The sequence below is a fragment of the Apostichopus japonicus genome, chromosome 13 (genome assembly GCF_037975245.1).
Source record: "Apostichopus japonicus isolate 1M-3 chromosome 13, ASM3797524v1, whole genome shotgun sequence".
NCBI lineage: Eukaryota > Metazoa > Echinodermata > Holothuroidea > Aspidochirotida > Stichopodidae > Apostichopus > Apostichopus japonicus.
In genome coordinates this window covers 14,518,755-14,536,927 of record NC_092573.1, presented here as the reverse complement: position 1 = coordinate 14,536,927, position 18,173 = coordinate 14,518,755, and the positions used below count along the sequence as shown (strand labels likewise).

The window sequence follows — 18,173 nt, the reverse complement described above, 5'->3', positions numbered from 1 at the left end:
TTTATCTGGGAAGAAATAGAAGGGAAATGGTTGCTGTGTTACTTACACTGCAGAGCAAACATCTTTCGTATTTTCTTCACAAAACTCTGGAGTACATTTAGGCTGACAAAGATTTTGTTCTGGTGTAAGTACTGGAGCAGAGCTCTGCCTATCAGGTGGAACTATTTAAGGACAAATAGAACAAGAAAAACAATAAATACTTCATTTTAGTACCGTAAAAACTTAAGGAAAGTATGATGGCATTTCAAGAATAAATATGTGAAAGACAAATAAAAAATAATAGCAGGAAATTATGGGGGGTTTGCAAATATTCACCCATCCCTCTACCCCCACCCTCAGCCGAAAAAGTCTGATGACACACTAGCATTGTCTCTCTTACTTGGTGTCATTGCTTTCTTCTTGGGAACCATCCCCTACCCAACCTTACCCTCGAGGTACGCCCCTGCATATCCCAAGTTGAATAATTAATTTGCCATAACTTAGTGTGTCTGTATGTGGTAACTTTTCTGTGTCGTCTACAGACTACTAATTCCAAACTTTGCATTCATCGTGCGTCCTAATGTGATCATTGTTACTGTTGCCAGCCACCCTCCCACCCCCCTCCCCCTTGGTTCAATTCCCACTGTTCCGTTGAGACTGTTAATCGCAAAAACTGATCGGGAACTTAGCTTCGTACTTTGATCTATTACCGACCACCGGTATGTCACGAATATGTGTCTTGGTGGGGTTTCACCAGCTCCTCTCGACCAAAGCTTATCGTCATCGTTGAATTCGGCTATTCCTTATAGTTTACAAGAGGTTATATCTAAATGGAAACAGCGAACTAAGAATATATATATATTTAAAGTGTATCAAAACTGATGTCCCCTCCTGACGCTATAGAATACGTGGTTCTATTAGAGTTAATTAAGTTATGATGTAACGAAAGCAACATAGAAACCCCTTTTACAAATGAGTAGAATATTTCACTGTGAGCAACAATATTTGTTTGCGTTTCCTGCCGGTTTTTAATATAATATTTTGTGGAAGTGTGCAAGTCATGAATCGACCAGTTCTATAAGCGCATTATATAGAATATATATATATATATATATATATATATATATATATATATATATATAATATAGTGTACGTTAGTACATCATTGGCATTTTCGTGTATGCATTTTTATAATCACAATATTTCAGCTCCCGCAACATTAAACCAACCAACAGTTCAAAAATCCGACAACAAATTTGGCTTAAATGACATATTTACAACCCTCAATTACGGAAATTTTGGTGCTTTACCAAAACTATGAACGGACTATCTGTAGCAAGTGTATCAGTTGGTTCCCAAGAGTAACCCATCATTGCTCGTCTCGGCGTCCGCATGTCGTGTTCATAGAACACCGATTATTTTTACTAGTGAGTCGGGAGAAGGGGTAGGACTTGAATAGCCTCCAAACAAAAATCAGCTATAGACGCTTACGAGATGATTTCGCCTCATTATTTAGAGTTAAAAAATTGTTATCAAATAAACAGGCCTATTACCCCATCCGATAGGGGACTAACACTGAGAGTTTAACGGATGCCTCAATGTGTCCAGCACCCACGTATACTCCAGTCAAGTAATCGTGGTGGGTGTAACAGCGTAACAGTGTCATATAAGTTAGGCTTTTGCAAGCGTATCCAAGATAGTTGCCATAACAATTAAAGGGTCATCCGGGGCATGACCGACCCTAAATTGTATATATATATATATATATATATATATATATATATATATATATATATATATATATCAATTATATATATATATATATATCAATTATATATATATATCAATTATATATATATATCAATTATATATATATCAATTATATATATATCAATTATATATATCAATTATATATTTATATATTCTGAAACTTTAAATGGATGAGTTATTAGTTAAACTTTAGACATCAAGTGGTGTATATAATTTAGGTATAAACGGAAGGTTGTGCAATAAAATAATAATTCAAACTTCTCTGAATGATTTAGGTAGCCTGCCAGTGGGGAATCAATGATGTTATAAATTAGGAGGGGCTGCTCTGGGGTCATTGACTATACCTGCTATGTAAAGGAGGTTCCCCTCCACCCCACCCCCCCCCCCAAAAAAAAACAATGAGACGTCGAATGGTGCTTTCCGAGGCATATTTAGACTATAATCTATGTTATAAGTAACTCTAAACGTGAAGTTTTGCTAATAAGTACTTTGTTTGAGGTTGGTTGAATAAAGGGGGAGGGGTGCACCCGTAGTAATGGTCCAGTTCTTCCCTTGCTGGTTGTAAAAGAAATCCCCCGATTGAACCACTCCCCCCCCCCCCACCTCGACTGACGATCGGGGGTGAGGCAGTCCCCTTGCGCACTCCACTGATCAAGGGCGGCGGAACCGGGGGGGAACAGGGGGCACGTGCCCCCCATTTCCTCAGGTTAAAAATGTGCCCTTTTTCTACATAAAAATTGAGGTGTCTCAAGTTAGCAAGAGGCCAGGGAATTAGAATGAACACTCGGGAAGGGCCGTTTCCGACCATCTGAGGGGTTTGTAAAACGAAAAATTTTCTTGTACGCTCCGCGCAAACTGATGGTGGCGCTCCGCTCACATAGTCGTGCATACAACTTTGCAAATCCTGGCTACGCCCCTGACTTTTAATGAATTTCTGTGGGTCAAACTCAAAGCTATTTCGAATGGAAAAATTTGTAAAGATATTAACAAGAAATAAACTCTAATTCCGAAGATTCCTACATGAGCAACTAGCATGATTTCACCTCATTTTGTCTCAAAAGAAAACTTGTTCCTTGTTTCCCAATTTGCAAATTGGATATTGCAGTGCTAGTATGCATATTTTCCTTGAAGGGGGGGGGGGGGGGACGTTGATGGAGTGATGTGTATACGCAAATAAGATAATACAATAAGAGTTATAATGGGTACTAAATATAAGGCATCAGTCCAATCGAATTTCTGCAAAGTGCCCTTTGATGTCGGTGCCCCCCCCCCAGATTAAAAGTGCTTCCGCCGCCCTTGCCACTGATCCCTACCAGACCCTTTCCCTTCCTCAAAGGGCAACTATATTTACACAAGCAATAGTGACTGTTGGATTCTCATTAGGTCAAGATCGTTGATAACTGTTCTATCAAGACGTTATGAACCATCGTTCTCTTAATTGATGCAGAAAAGAAATTCAATAAACAAAAGGAACAAGAATATGACAATAGACGCCAAATTTGTCAAGAATATACCAATTAAAGCGCCATTTTCGGCCAACCAAAATGTTGACTTGTACACCATTTAAAAATAACCTGACGTCGCCCCCACTGCCATGATATTTGTTGGGTGAAAGACCCGGACGATATTAATACTTACGTCAGAGAATAAATTTCGCGGTTGACCTTCTTCCATATCAACATATTTGGCACGCACTTAACCGATAATTTATGAGTTGCGCTACTTCACACTAATCCACGTTTGTGTAAATCAAGGGACCGGCTTTCGTTTGATTCATCGCGGAGAAAACGCAACAAAAACTATTAAAAAAAAAAAAACTTATTTAAATAAATCCAAGCATATAGATCATCTCATGGACCTGAAATCGGTTTGTAGGTTTTGAACCTCGAGCAGTGGAAAATTTTCTGGAACAGTTATCCAAACCTTTCTGACATGTCTGATAGATGACGCGTAAACGTCTAGATAAACACTCGTCTTGATAAATTAAAGTTCAACAAAAAGAAATTTCCCTAGAACCGAGGACTTTTTGTTGAATATCAATCATTTTCATATATATACAAGAAAACCATAACTATTTTCTCTGTTTTTAGGTTTAAGGTAAAACTCACTCATTTATCATACTTAATTACGTAGCCTCCGTTGGCTTTCTCAAGGACCTCTAATTCGTCTATGACACGGCCCTGGTTATGCACATTTGATCTCCGATTTTCGTCGGCACTGGACAGCTGAATATTAAATGAACTTTCCTGTGGAACGCTTTATTGGTTCCGTACCCACAGCAGTGTGCATCCGCCGCTGAGGTTATCCATCGACAAAACGCCAAAATGGACAAACAGAAGTGACGTTTTGGCATGTTTTCAGTCAACGTCATTATAGTGTTTTGCTTGGATGTTGAAGAGGATAAAACAAACTTCGGATGGTTTAAAAATCAGGGGGATTGAATGTGGCTGAAGGCGTTTTATGAAAGCGAAACAGGAAACTTCATCAGCGAGAGCTGGATTACGAGTTTGGGAGTACTGTGCGGCACTTTCACCTCTTCTATGGTTCAAAACTCTGAATGGTCTTGATGGCTAAATTTGTAAATACCAAGATAGTCCAATCCATATGGTGTCGGACTTGTCTGTTGAAAAATTTAAGCTATGATCTATAGCGGCATTTGAAAGTAACTGATTGAATGTGTTAGTCAATGTAGCAATTAATTGTGTTACTATATACTATACAACTAAATCTTTGAAGTAAAATAGAAAGAAAAAAAAACCTGCGATGGTTATAGTTTTATACTTTATGGTTCTAGAATATTTGATGAGAACAGATGTCATGGAATGCTGAGATGTTCTTAAAGATGGTATTTGCAGAGAGAAGCAACTCTGGTAACCACAGTTTTGATGAATTCGGTCGGGTCAAATCTTTTACAAATAAAGTTGCCTGACTCTGAAAATGGAGTCACTGAAACAGCTCCATTATTTAAAGAAAACATGTTCGAATCACTTTCCTTGACACGAGTGTCTTACTCATAACTCGTTACAAAATAGACTTTACACTATACCAAACTGATGTCAAAACCCCCTGCCTCAGCTAGTGGCTTCGAAAGACGGTTCGGCCCGGGAACAATTAGTATGCCGTCGGGGTCATGAGTTGTTACAAATCTTTATTTTTCCTTATTATTATGAATATAAGAAACCAATTTTTCTTGATCGCATATGTCTCTGATACTATTCATTGACCACGCTCATCAGGGCTGCTTCCTCTTTGCTCCCTCCCCGTCGTCAGGCCTGGTCTCATCCCCAATCCTCAAACTGGCCGATATGGTGCTTAAAAGAGGCAGAAGATTCCTGAGGGCGATTAAAATGTTAGATGGTGCTCTCGTGATTAGGAATAATTTGTACCTTACATCCAAGCAGATGTTCAACTATTTGCAACGATTTTACGGAAAGGTGGCACAAAAAGTTTGGTCATCGTGCATATGACCTTTTATTGTGGGGGGGGGGGGGGGCACAGGGTCATCGTCGGGCAACATTCCTGATCCAAGAACCACAAGATGCAATTTGGGTTCTCCGATGTTTTACTTAATGGCGTAGACATGAGTTTGAAGAGCCCCTCCCCCCCCCCCCCAGGTCTAGCGTGAAAGCTGGGACCCTCGTCCTAACTGCATCTAATCATCACCGTAATGTTAAAACCACAAAGTTCTTTCTCACAATCTTGTTTGACTGGCATGCAGTTGTGATTCGTTGGCTTAAAATATCGGAACCAACTCTTGGGGGGGGGGGGGGGATTACTGGACTTTGGGGCACTGGTTCACTTAACCGACTGAAACCGTATATGGCTACTCCTCTGTCTCTACGTAATATCAATGTTCCAGTAGAAGGGGTGTTAAATTATCAAATCCGTATCGATAGAACGAGTAGAGTTGATTTAAGACACGGAATGGAGCATAGAGGAGGCTGGATAAAGGTGGGACGGGGTGGGTGAAATTAAATCGGTGCACTAGCCCTGCTACTTGTCACTAAAGATATTGTCACATAACAAAATTGCATAATTTATGTATGACACACACGGACTCGTAACAGTAAGACACCATAATATCGAGCAATAATGGAGCAGGAAATCTCAAATACAACCATAGAAAACTTCCACATTAATCAGAGATTGTTTATGGTTATACTGTAGTGAGGTGAACTCTTGAATATGCAGATCTTGGTACTACTTCTGATCCTGACCAGTGCTCTTGTCATGCTCAGGGGTTATCACTATTGACCAATTGCTGGACACCATCTTGACCCTGTTCGTTAGTATTGTACCGCAGTTAATGTAGTGACGGTAGTCGAAATATTTATTGTAACCCAATATTCTCTGTTGGTTATTGCGGAGTCTCGTCATGTGATTACAGTTATGATAGGTAGGCATATATGACATGTTAAATAATTAGGTTTTCGTCAGTTTCACACAGTAATGTAAATCGTATCACTGAGCCGAATGGAAGGCACGCTAGAGCGGTGCATCCCAGCCAACACGTGTTAGAGTTGTTGTCCGACCAAACATGCAGAAGAGTTGAGAAACCTGGACAGAATTTGATGATTAAATATTACGTTTCGAGTGATAACGAGTACGGTAGTATATAGAAGATTATAAGATCGGCGAGTGTAAATGATGATGTTGTATGAGTTATAACAAGACAATGACATATGGTTAGAATTAAATAGCATTTGCAAAACACGACCTGAATATCATTTTTAACGTTACAATTGCGTATAACAATCTGTGCTGAATTCGTGTAAGGGGACCGAATCCACGAATTTCAACGTTAACTGTCATTACGTAAAATGATTTCATTACTTCATAATTCTGTTACACTGTATTAATTCTCGGTTCCTAAATATAGTCGGTGATGTGTGTAAACTATGATGCTATATGTAATATAGTTAGGTGTGTTAGGAGAATCATGAGACATGTTAAATGGGTTGATGTTCAATGAATGGCCACCATGTTGTTATACTATAGAGAACAAAAGGATTTGTTACGATGTATATATACCACCACACGGTCCCTTGTATGGATTATATGGCGATACTATAGTAGAGTTGTGGAGATGAGGATTTACTGATTATTAATGTTGTTTCCAGTTTGATTTATTCTGGTGCATACTGTAGTTTTTATGGAAGTGTACTATGAAGAGCATGTAATATACATTGTTTCATGTTATACTGTATTACTGTTATGTGTAACCAGCATTGCCATTATGTCAGTAATGTATGCAAAGCTTAGTTCTTTCATGAATGCCATTTTGGTATTTGTGTATTATTTATTTGTGTGCATAATTGTTTGGTATAGGTTATGCGTCATCGCCCTTGGTATACTGTAGGCCACTGTCATCCCAGGTACAGGATCCGCTGCTGTGATGGTATCATTGGTTAACTGGTGAGTACATAGGCTGGTTATGTATCATATAAGTCAGGTTGAGAATTGAGATCCCAACTATTGCCTACTATAGTTATTACCTGGTGGCGAATGTGAAAGATTTAAACACAGAGTACAGTTGATTACCATGATTATATGTTGTCATTGTTTAACCTGAAATGCTTGTATGTTAGGTTCATTAATATGTTATTGTACCACTGTTTGATATTAACTTAGAGGTAGTGTTTCCTCAATGGTAGTTAAGGTTATTGTCTTGTCATTTCGTACATGGGTAAATAGTACAAAGTGAGTCCCATGAATTGTGTGGTGGTCCATGTAATTAGTATTGTTGTTGTGACATATTACCGTAGTATTGTCATTCATGTTAAACATACTTTCAATTGTAACATGGGAAGGAGTTATTTTGGTGCTCATTTTGATATTCATATTTGACGTTATTCATGTTTCAGGTATTCGTACTTACATTGTGTTCATGTAGATTTTATTGATATTTCATGGATTGATGGTTCATGCTAGACCAAATAGAATGCTTTTTCAGATTGCATAATGGGTTATTCTAGTGCATAGAAAATGGTCTGTGGTGATCACATGACAAATTGTGACTAGGGTACTATTTCACGTGTTATACTTTCCTTTCATTCTATTTGCATTAGTTGATGGGTTTTAACCAATGTTCTAGTCTTGTGAGTTAAGATGTACTCCCACCCAAGAAGTAGTTGGTTAAATATTGACTACTCATTGATTGAACATTATGAGTAGTTATGGGATGGTCATTTGGATAATTATTTTATATATTAGTTGTTAAACCTTTGTTAATGGATATAGAGGTGGTAATCTAGTACCCATGCATCTTGATATTCCCAATATTTCACCCACATATTTTGGAGTGCATGGATAAATAACTAAAGTTATGCACCTGACCAATTCTTCTGACTGTGTGACATTAACATGTATCTGTGCTCAGGTATATATTAAAAGCTAATATCAATGTTATATTGTGGCACATGTTTCTAATCGTGTTCTCATGTGTACTTCATTCACATATTTCAGAGGCTGTTTTTCCTTGGTTAATAAATCGACAGTAACTATAATCTCTTGTGTCGCCCTTTTTGCTGTAACCGACTCTAATCGACAGTCTTACCCATCTTGTCCTCTTCCTCCCTCGGTGCACGTCCCTTCAATACGAACAGGAATATCCGACCGCCCCCCCCCTCCACCTCCCTCGTGCCCCTGCACCTATATATGTTATCCAGTTACAGAAGGCTTCACCTCATTTCAGTTTAGAATCAGTAATCGTAACTTACATAGCACTCGTACCTTTTCCTCATATTCACAAAGAAGTTTAAGAAGTGGTTTTGGAACGTGGGGTGTTCGAATCCATTTGTGTTCGGTCATTATGTTGCCGAATCTCGGAAGGTGGATACAGTTTGTGAGTTCCCCACCCCCCCCCCCACACCCCCCACCCGATATTTCAGAAAATCAAATCATGATCGCCCAATTTGAAATTTCGACATTTATTTTTCTGCTTCCATTCCCTCACTGTTTCATATACTTATTGTCTAGTTTGATCATCTCATCGTCTTGGAAGACTAAGGGAAGTAAGTTTTAATATAATGCTATACTAATTGGAGTCAAAACGCATCTTTCTTTTCTTTTTTTTTTTTTTTTTTTTTTTTTTTTGAGTTTCGTTCCTTGTGCCAAGTATGTCCATATCCAAATCATTTGTCCTACTTTCATGTATAGTCCAGTAGGCCTTAGAAATCTCAAATATTTTCAAAGACAAGCGATTTCGTATTTGAGCCAATAGACATGCGAGCAAAGGGCAAGACAAATAACAAGAATGGCTTCGTTTGTTTCATTAAAGCTAAAAATCAACATCCAGTTGATCTGTGTAAATGTGTCAACTTATAGGAAGCTGCTTTTTTAGTGCAGGAACAATATTGACAAAAATGTATAAAGTTCCGAAAGATCGACTTGGTTATGACGTGTGTGTATATACATCGAGAGCATTGGATTATGTTAGCAATGCTAATTGCAACGTGACGCATGTAGCTTGTTTGTCTCTAATTTCTTGTTCCCTTCGTTCGATAACTGAAGAAGGTTGTCATTTCTCTTCTTTCTAGTGGATTAAATTAGATAACCGAGAATCGTGTCTCGTTTTAAGTCACAGCTATATATATGCTCAATGAGTGCTTTCACTGTCTTTAGGCAATAATGAAACTTAAAGACACCGTAGCAACGCAGTTATGATATGGAACATTCGCCCGCCACATGCAACTTCAACAATATAAGGCACGCTAAATGTGCAGAATTTATAAACCCGTTGTGCCACGATGGAGTCGGTATAGCCACACCCTCATTGGCAGACAGCATAGTATTAGTGTAGACTGAGTACATAAACATGTTACATGTTCATGCGGTTCAATCTAAACAGCTGACACTCTTCAACACTTTTCAACGTTGCAAAGTATAACACCATTTTTCATTTAAACACCCTCCATGTTACCAAAATTTCTCAATGGGAGAGGGGACAACCTTCCGCTTAGACCCATCCCCTGGACGACTTAAAATCTTATCCCTCTACATACATTACACCACAGTGAGAAACAGTTTGGTTGCACACATGCGCTTGCACTTGATCACCAGATATTATGACTATGAATGGATCCACAATACTTTATAATAAAGAAAAGCCTAAACAAGGAAGAACAGATATTTGTATATGGTTTTTCAATTTGTGTTATTTTTTGTTAGTAAGGTTTCTTTTCGTTTGCTACTGTACAATACTGTCTGCAATACACGGCTGTTGTTCACTTTAATCTTGTGCTGAATTATGGGTTGTATATACTAATAATGTGTAAACATGGTGATTTTATGGCTCCACGAGGAATTAATGCATCCAGATAATGCTACATTGTAATTGGTTCATGTGCCTCTGGGGGAAATAAAAGTGGATTTATAATATGATTTCTGGTCCGCATTCGTCCTTTTTGCGATGAACTATGCATTATTGGTTGTATGCGTTGAAAAGATAGGTTATAGGTTAATTGCGGATAACGTATAGATCTAGAGTTATTATACTGATCAATTCCATTCATACACTTTTCTATATCTACGGGCTGTGTTTACTTACTGATACACAAACTACACTTATTTTGTTTGAAACAACTATTGTTTCATATATACACTGGCGTTATTTGCCTTATTAAATAGTGAAAGAAGACACTTTGAAATTACCAGTGTAACTTGACACGAGGTCCAGTTCCGTACCCTCCTCCCCCCCCCCCTCGCCCCTCTACCATTCGGACTACGCTGTCCTGCTCCTCCTGTGCTATACCATCTTGTATATAAAATGTTCACAAGTTAAACAGCTGGATTACATTATATGAGCATTGTGCCCCTGCTTAAGCGGTTGGTGCCTCCCATTTAACTTGTTGATGCCCTTAAAGTTCAGAATTCTTGGCTACGGGCCTGGTCCACCGAAGACACTGGTCCCAACTATTTGTAGAAGTTTGTCTCATTACATGTGATCATATGCTTTGCTTATCCGTCGTTTTATACTTTTTAATTTTTTGACACAATAGAATTATTTTCAATACGTGCGGTGCACTTCAACTGTTCAAAGCCCATACACTGTACCGCATGTTTTGGTAAATGAACCATGCTAGAGCATTTCCCGATCAAATCTGAAGATCATAAGAAGGGTCGGACGGGTTTGATCCAGTAGTGCGGGGGAGGGGTGAGGGTATGACAAGTATACAACTTCAAGGCTGGTTTGCAACTATCAATTATCTACTCAACGTGATATAATATACATACTATGTTCATTGCAAATAACACTTTGTGTGCCGTTTCACCACAACCTACAACCATTTACTCCCCCCCCCCCCTCCCCAGCGCCTATACCTCCGCTAGAAATCTGAATAAGATAAGCTTCACAACCGTGGTATGTAGGCTATATTGTAATTACTTCCCATAAGTGTGGTGAAGATAACATGATATTTTGATAATGTCCGGCAGCCTTTGCTGTACCACAAGGCATGCTGATCATTACGTTCCGACATATCTAACATGAGAAGATTTACGAGCATTAAAAAGGTTAAGGGTTAACATTCGAACACCAGATTCTGATTCGGTCACATGTACAAATTAGACCAAACTTAATCTCGTATATCTCCTCCATCTGTTACGCAGATCGAATGATAATGCACTTTATGACGGTTCGTTATATGAAGTTTTCAGAGATGATTTCTTAATGTTTCACATGTATTTATTCATGGAATGCTGGGATTGTTCTCCTTAGCGTGGTAGGAGGGCAGGGGGCGGGGTGGAACAAGCCATTCTCTTTTACTTTACTGAGGGAAGCATACATTTCTACACGTTTACGTTCTCTATCGTTGATAGTAGCCAATTAGGAACACAAGCTGTGCTGGGTGTTAATAGCATTAGTGAGTTTTGCGCGCTAGTGAAGGAGGTAGAAATGATTCCGATCGAAGGATTGATTGCATATGTTTAAGTCACGTGACCTTATCTCATTACCTCTACCCCTCCGTCCCCCGTAGGAGACATTATAAAACACATAGGCATACGTCTGCCTAGCACAACTTTACAGCCAACCCCCCCCCCCCCCCGTACGTGGGAGAAATCGTCATTCATTATTTTATATATCGTACAAATATACAAATTCTGATATTAGCAAAATCATAATAATAATAAATAATAACTTAAAATGATAAGTTATACATACCTCTTCTGCATATTCCATTTCTTTCCTCTGTTAAAGTAATCGATTGATCCTGTCCAGGTATATCAGCAAACTGAGACACGGAGACACACTCCAAACCCGTGTCACACAACCCTAAATAGTCCCACTTGCCCCTGCATGGTTCGCCCTCGAGTTTGGCGCACCGCGGACAACAGTTACAAACGCCAAGTGTTACTCCTCCGCGACAGTTTAGTTTTGAAGCCCTTTTTGGAGAGCAGTGAATCTGCTCACACGGTGGACATCTTAACGGTTGCCTTGTGTCTCTACGATAACGCCTATTTAATTTGGTAATTTCTCTTTGCGCATTCCAAGACGCTAAGGCGTTACTCGGAACTTGTTCTGCGCCCACTGATGCGCCATAGGTTAGGCTGATAGTGTAGACTACCATTGCATACCATAAGGAATGTTTCACGCAGTAGACTAACTGTATCATAGTGAACGGTTGCCGTGGTAATACAGATCTACGAAGAAATTCGATAATGTTTAGTAATGTATTGGTTCTATGAAGCTCTTTCACAGGTGAATAAAAATAATTTAACAAAAATCCTTCTAATTTGTTATAGAATCATCCTAAGTAGAAGCTATAAACAAAAAAACAATGCGGTCTTTCTGGTTTCAGCTGTGTATTCGTTCTGACTCGTAGAAGCAATAAGAAACCATCCTGCCTGAGATATCATGAGGACCTGATGACGTATCTAATCCATGTTTCACACTGTTGACGTCACGATGCCGTAATAAGGCTTCCAGGCAACACCTTTGGTGTCTTTCTGATGTACACATTGATTCACCTCGTTCAAACTTTCCATTTTACTCTTGTACGGAGTTCCATTCAGGCAAACACATCACAGCGTCTTCGTCCACCGGGACTTTACCCTCCATATCATTGTATCCACACTTATACAATGGGAGACGCTTTCCAAGTAGTATGACAGTATAGTTGGCGCTGTAAATCTACCATCAAATATTCCGGAGATCGTTCACTGACGTCACACTTCAGGGGCGGTGTTTCTCTCTAACTTTTGACCAATCACAACTGGACGAAAACAACTATTGGCACGTAATATGAGAAGACTTAAAAAAGGATCATCCAGAGGTTAAAATAATTCTTGACTAATGAAAGAGGAACAGTCTGACCATCTTGTTGAAATGTCAATGTCAATTCCTAAAAGCGTTCTCGATATAATGATAATTTAAATTGTCACAGGTTTTTGTTAACTTAAAGCAAACATGTGTGATGTCATATATTTGCACACTAACAGCAAATGGTTTGTTTGTATTTTCTTTTCTTTTTATTTTGAATTGGATAGGATTCCAACTTTACCTTAGCGGATGTAAAGTTATTTTCATTTATAATAGAGAGATGCATCCCAATTTTTAAGTAAAAACTTGCAATTAAAGTTCTAAGAAAAACATAAAACAAATCCGTTAATGTGATTCTATGAGCTCACGCCTGTTTGTTTCAAGTATGAACTTCAACTGTTGTTATCTCGAAAACGGTAAATATTAATTAAATACAAATTTCACGAGGATGCTTAGAATATGTTTCTCTTGTATATGTCAAATGTAACTAGCCTTTCAATCATGTGACAAATTGTGTAGTAAAATGTAAACGTACAACTAAATGGACTTTCGAATGGAGACCAGTATAGTATTAGAGTATATAATTTAACGTAACGAACAGCAAACATGTGGACACGAAAGGGACCAGAGGCATGCGAAGGATTTCATAGAGGAGGGGCCAATACTGCTCCCCCCCCCCCCGAAAAAGTTGAAAATGTAGACGCAAAATGGTGCATTCTGAGCCATAATTAGAATATAAGTTAGGTATGTAACTACTGTATAAATAAATACTGTACATGTTTTGTGTGAAGCTAAAATATACGATCGGAGGTGGTGTGCACCCACCCGGTAGAAGTGGTCCAATACTTCCCGGTGTAATGTACAAAAAATTCCCCGACGGTATCATTTCCTCCCGACTGACGATGGAAGGTGGGGTCATAGCTTCCACCACCACCCCTCCCCCCCCCCCCCGCCACCATCCTTTTCGCACACCGCTGTTCACCATTTGATTTCATGTCGTAAAAGTTTCAAGTGACGTTCGAGCGATTTATTTTACATTTATCATGGCTACTCTGGTTAGACGGTGGCGCTACACAGTAAAATGACTACTAGATATTATGGCGAAAACCTTAAGGTTAAGTGAGGTAATTTTTTATTTGCATGATTTAAGATTGTATCACTTTTTCTTTAAATTAGTTTTATTCAAAATGCAAGTCTGTGAGTAGAGATGGTAGTCAAGATAATGGATGACTGAACAGGCCTTAAATCGTTTCTAAAACGTAAACTATGACGATGATTGAGAGAGAAAGCATCACTAAAGTACATTTGCTCAGTTTCTAGCACAAATGGTCGCTTACTAATAATTTGCGACTGCTATGACAAGTAGTAGTAGAGAACTCGAATACACGAATACAGAAGACATGTCGTTTTAATAATTCATGATAATCACCAGTTTTTGTCTACATTATTTATCGCCATATTGAAACAACTGCTAGGACAGGTCGAGCCAGCAGCATTCACACTGTAGTAAGATCATTCCCGATTGAAACTTCTATATGGGATCTAGCGGGGAGGTGAAGTGACGAAATTTGTATATAAAAACATCGGTACATTTGGTGTACTACGGCGGTATTTGACAGGGTCATAATCATTATCATCATCATCATCATCATCATCATCATCATCATCATCATCATCATCATCATTATCATCATCATCATCATCATCATCATCATCATCATCATCATCATCATCATCATCATCATCATCATCATCATCATCATCATCATCATCATCATCATCATCATCATCATCATCATCATCATCATCATCATCATCATCATTATGAATATTACTATTATCGGAAATATACGGGTAGTCTTAGTATTTTCCTATAAGCAGATTGTTTTTCATCAAATGATACAAGATTAGTTAAAGAATTATAGCTGTCTTATAATGCTCTGTGTAACAAGAATGAGAATCATTTCAACAACAATAAGTTATAGTGAAAACTTCCCTGGCTGCATTAGTGGTTCTACACCGAAGACTGAGATGGTAAATTAAGTATTATAAGTGTTCCAGATGATAATTATGATGCAGATACTAAAGAAAAGAGAGCGACTGAAGTCAATTATTTTCATTAATCATGTGATCCATGTTTACCAAGTGACCTACCATTTTTTTAGGATGGTACTAAATAGTCTTCAAATGAAAGAGGGCTCCTCCATATCGTAATGATATATGAAATTGATTTCGTGAATTGCTGACATCAGTTCGTTTAAATAATCAACGACAAGCCTGACGAGGGAAAGGAGACAGGGGGTTACAGACTCGGGTCAATTAAGGGTCAGTGGAAAAGAATGACTATTTGGGATAAAGAAAATTGTGTTCTACCTTTTGTAATATATTTTGTGGCAAAATCAAAAGTGCCAAAAAAAAAGCCTCCCGGTGACATAATCGGAGACCCGAACCTCGCTCTCGACACCTCAGATCAACGTAAGATGTGGTAAACGTGTATATGCCTTCGTCATTTCGTGATTTTCATTTGATCAGCAGAAGACCCGAATACAATGCACCCAATATGAATTAATTTGAATTACATTTCAGTTTGAAAAAGAAAAATCACTTGTACGATGAATTAGTTCGTTTTCCATGTATAACGGGTTTTCAACGCTATTGTACACAATTAATTTCGTTATTCACTCTGGAGGGTGGTACTGTGTAACGATGCTAATGGAGGGAGGAATGGAGTAGGAGTAAGGGAGTGATTATAGGACTATATTACTCTCGGAGCTAAGTAGCTGAATAAAACATAGTTCATGTTCTGTTCAATACTAACAAACTTCGTCTGCAAGTTCTTTTCAGCCAAATTTATTTGCGTTTGTGATTATCCGCAGAGTTTTCAAATTCTCTCTCAAGCTAAAAGTTAATTTCTCAAAGAATGTGCATCACAATCACGTCTGTTTTTTCAATCTCAGTATTGCATTACGTCTCGTACAGTTCAGAAATAAGTCTGATAATATTCGCAACTTTAATTTAGTGAGTATGAGGCCTGTATACGAAATACGGAGCTGCCTTATAGACTGTACATAGAACATTTATAAATCAGTAGCCTTGAAAAATGATTAAGGTACATGTTGGCTTCCGTAAAAAAGGGAAGCTTGTCTTCTTCTAATTTGGATAAACCCGGGAACTTTCTTAGTCGGTCACCGGAAATAGGTATGGGCTACCATACACTTAGACGATCGCAAATCACTTGTTCATTAGTGAATTGCATGATGGAAACGTATCACGTAGACGTATAACTTCAACATTCCCAACATTTGTCCTTCTCCAACCCAATTTATCATATATTGCCACAAGTCGTTATTAGATCGAAAGCACTATACTTTCCTATACGAAATTCCAGCAAAATGCGTTGGTTTGGTTTACGGAATTCCAAGTAGGCCTATGTGTGTAAACTTTAAAAAAAATATACAGATTGCTTATGTTGTACCCTCCAACTCTCCTATCCATCAGCTATTTTTATTGACGATCTTTCGTGGATACGAATATTTTACCCAATATAATGTTTTTCCGAGATGCAATTTTTCTCCAATATGGGGAGTTCTTACAGACACGGGTACGCAATGTATAATTCCACATACCGCCATCTAATTCAGGTACACAGCTATAGTCTATAGCCTATGCCTTGTAAAGTGTAACTACACAGCTCTAGGTATATGTATACTACGAGGGCGCTTGTCCACTAAATTAAACTTGCCCGAGATATGTCCGTTACAAACGAAAACGAGAAACTTAGGGGCGCACTATAAGCATGCACCACAGAGCCAACAAAAAGGTGCTTCCGGTCGACTTATACTGAAGCAGTTGCTTATATATATATATATTCATATAGTATACTAGGGTCTTAACAAAACTATCTCTCTCTCTCTCCCTCTGTTGTGGAACCTCCTTCCATTTGCATGGTGTTTTTAAGTTTATGACGATCTATATATGTGCACAAGCTTTCACGGTGGCATGACGTACTTTCTTAAGACAAGGAAGTTCCTCTGAAAGTTAAAAGTCGTGCTACTAGGTTAGTTTACTCACTGAAAGATGTTGCCCGTCATGAGAGGCTTCACATTCTCACCACCGGGAAAGTTGCTAGGGGATTTAACTCAGGTGTACAAGATTGTTCATGGCGTTGAATATGCAAAAAGATCTACAACTGTAAATTGGATAGCCACCCGACGTAAAGTGTAAGTTATAAGTCATGCGGCTTCTCCTACATGTACATATGCTGGGTTTCTTAGCGTCGTAAAATATTAACTGGCTTCCAGGGCTGATGTATATGCATTTATTGACTTACTCAGTTTTTCCAAGGGTATGAACAGTTAAGGTCATCGTCTTAAAGGTATGCTGTATTGGCCCCAAATATGCTAGATATTCAAATATGGTCACCTTTGGTCAAAATTCCTAAACTGTTTTTATTAAAACCTTCGAGGAAATTTTCCTCACTGGGACATTCGGCCATCTTAAGTGGACCTTAAAAAAATGTCTGAGAACAATTTGGAGAGTAAAGACCTCCAGGAAAGTACTTTCTGGAAACTTCTAGCAATTATTGCGTGCTATAATTTAGGGCTTATACTGACTACCTGTAAGTCGGAACGTTTGCGTTGTGAACGAAAATAATGATTTGCCCGAGTGGGTGGTCATTCCTAAAAGTGTCGTTGGTTTAACAATGTGGATAACAATAGGATATGAAGTTTCTGTGATCAAGTTCCGCAGAAGTGGGTGATTGAAACGTAGAAGGTGAACGAACAAAGAAGCTAAATCGGGAGTGAAAACGATTATTTGAAAATACAATTACAAGAATGATAAACCATATTTAGAGGCCAGAACAACTAAAGAATCTTTATACTAGCTACAAGATTGAGGAATATGTTTGCAAGAAGCTGGTGAATTACTGTTCTGTTAATACCATTAAATAGCAAAGTTATGATGCAAGGGTTGACTTAGGAGGTTGAGTGGTCCAGGCTTAGGTAGTTTATATAACCTGAACTGAGCTAGAATTAGTGCCAAGTTCACAACAAGGGTACATTTGCTCTTTATATAATCACTATTCATTCACATATATATTTAATACCAATATTCATAAACTGGCATTTGAAATTACGAAATTGCTAGTTGGTATGAGATTTCA

The 18,173-nt window shown here is 38.4% G+C and overlaps 1 protein-coding gene and 1 long non-coding RNA gene across 2 annotated transcripts in view; one reads left to right on the top strand and one right to left on the bottom strand.

Annotated features, from left to right (window-relative positions):
* LOC139978774 (uncharacterized) overlaps positions 1-13,054 on the bottom strand; it is a 38,320-nt gene extending 25,266 nt beyond the window's left edge. Inside the window, exons 1-2 of the mRNA XM_071989264.1 lie at positions 11,912-13,054; positions 47-161 (exon numbers count right to left, since the gene is read on the bottom strand). Coding sequence (XP_071845365.1) covers positions 47-161; positions 11,912-12,362 — 566 coding nt within the window. The 5' untranslated portion in view covers positions 12,363-13,054. The remainder of the gene's footprint in view (positions 1-46; positions 162-11,911) is intronic.
* Positions 5,552-18,173, top strand: part of LOC139978776 (uncharacterized) — a 47,185-nt gene continuing 34,563 nt past the window's right edge. Inside the window, exons 1-2 of the long non-coding RNA XR_011797008.1 lie at positions 5,552-6,352; positions 7,078-7,164. This is a non-coding gene — a long non-coding RNA (uncharacterized lncRNA). The remainder of the gene's footprint in view (positions 6,353-7,077; positions 7,165-18,173) is intronic.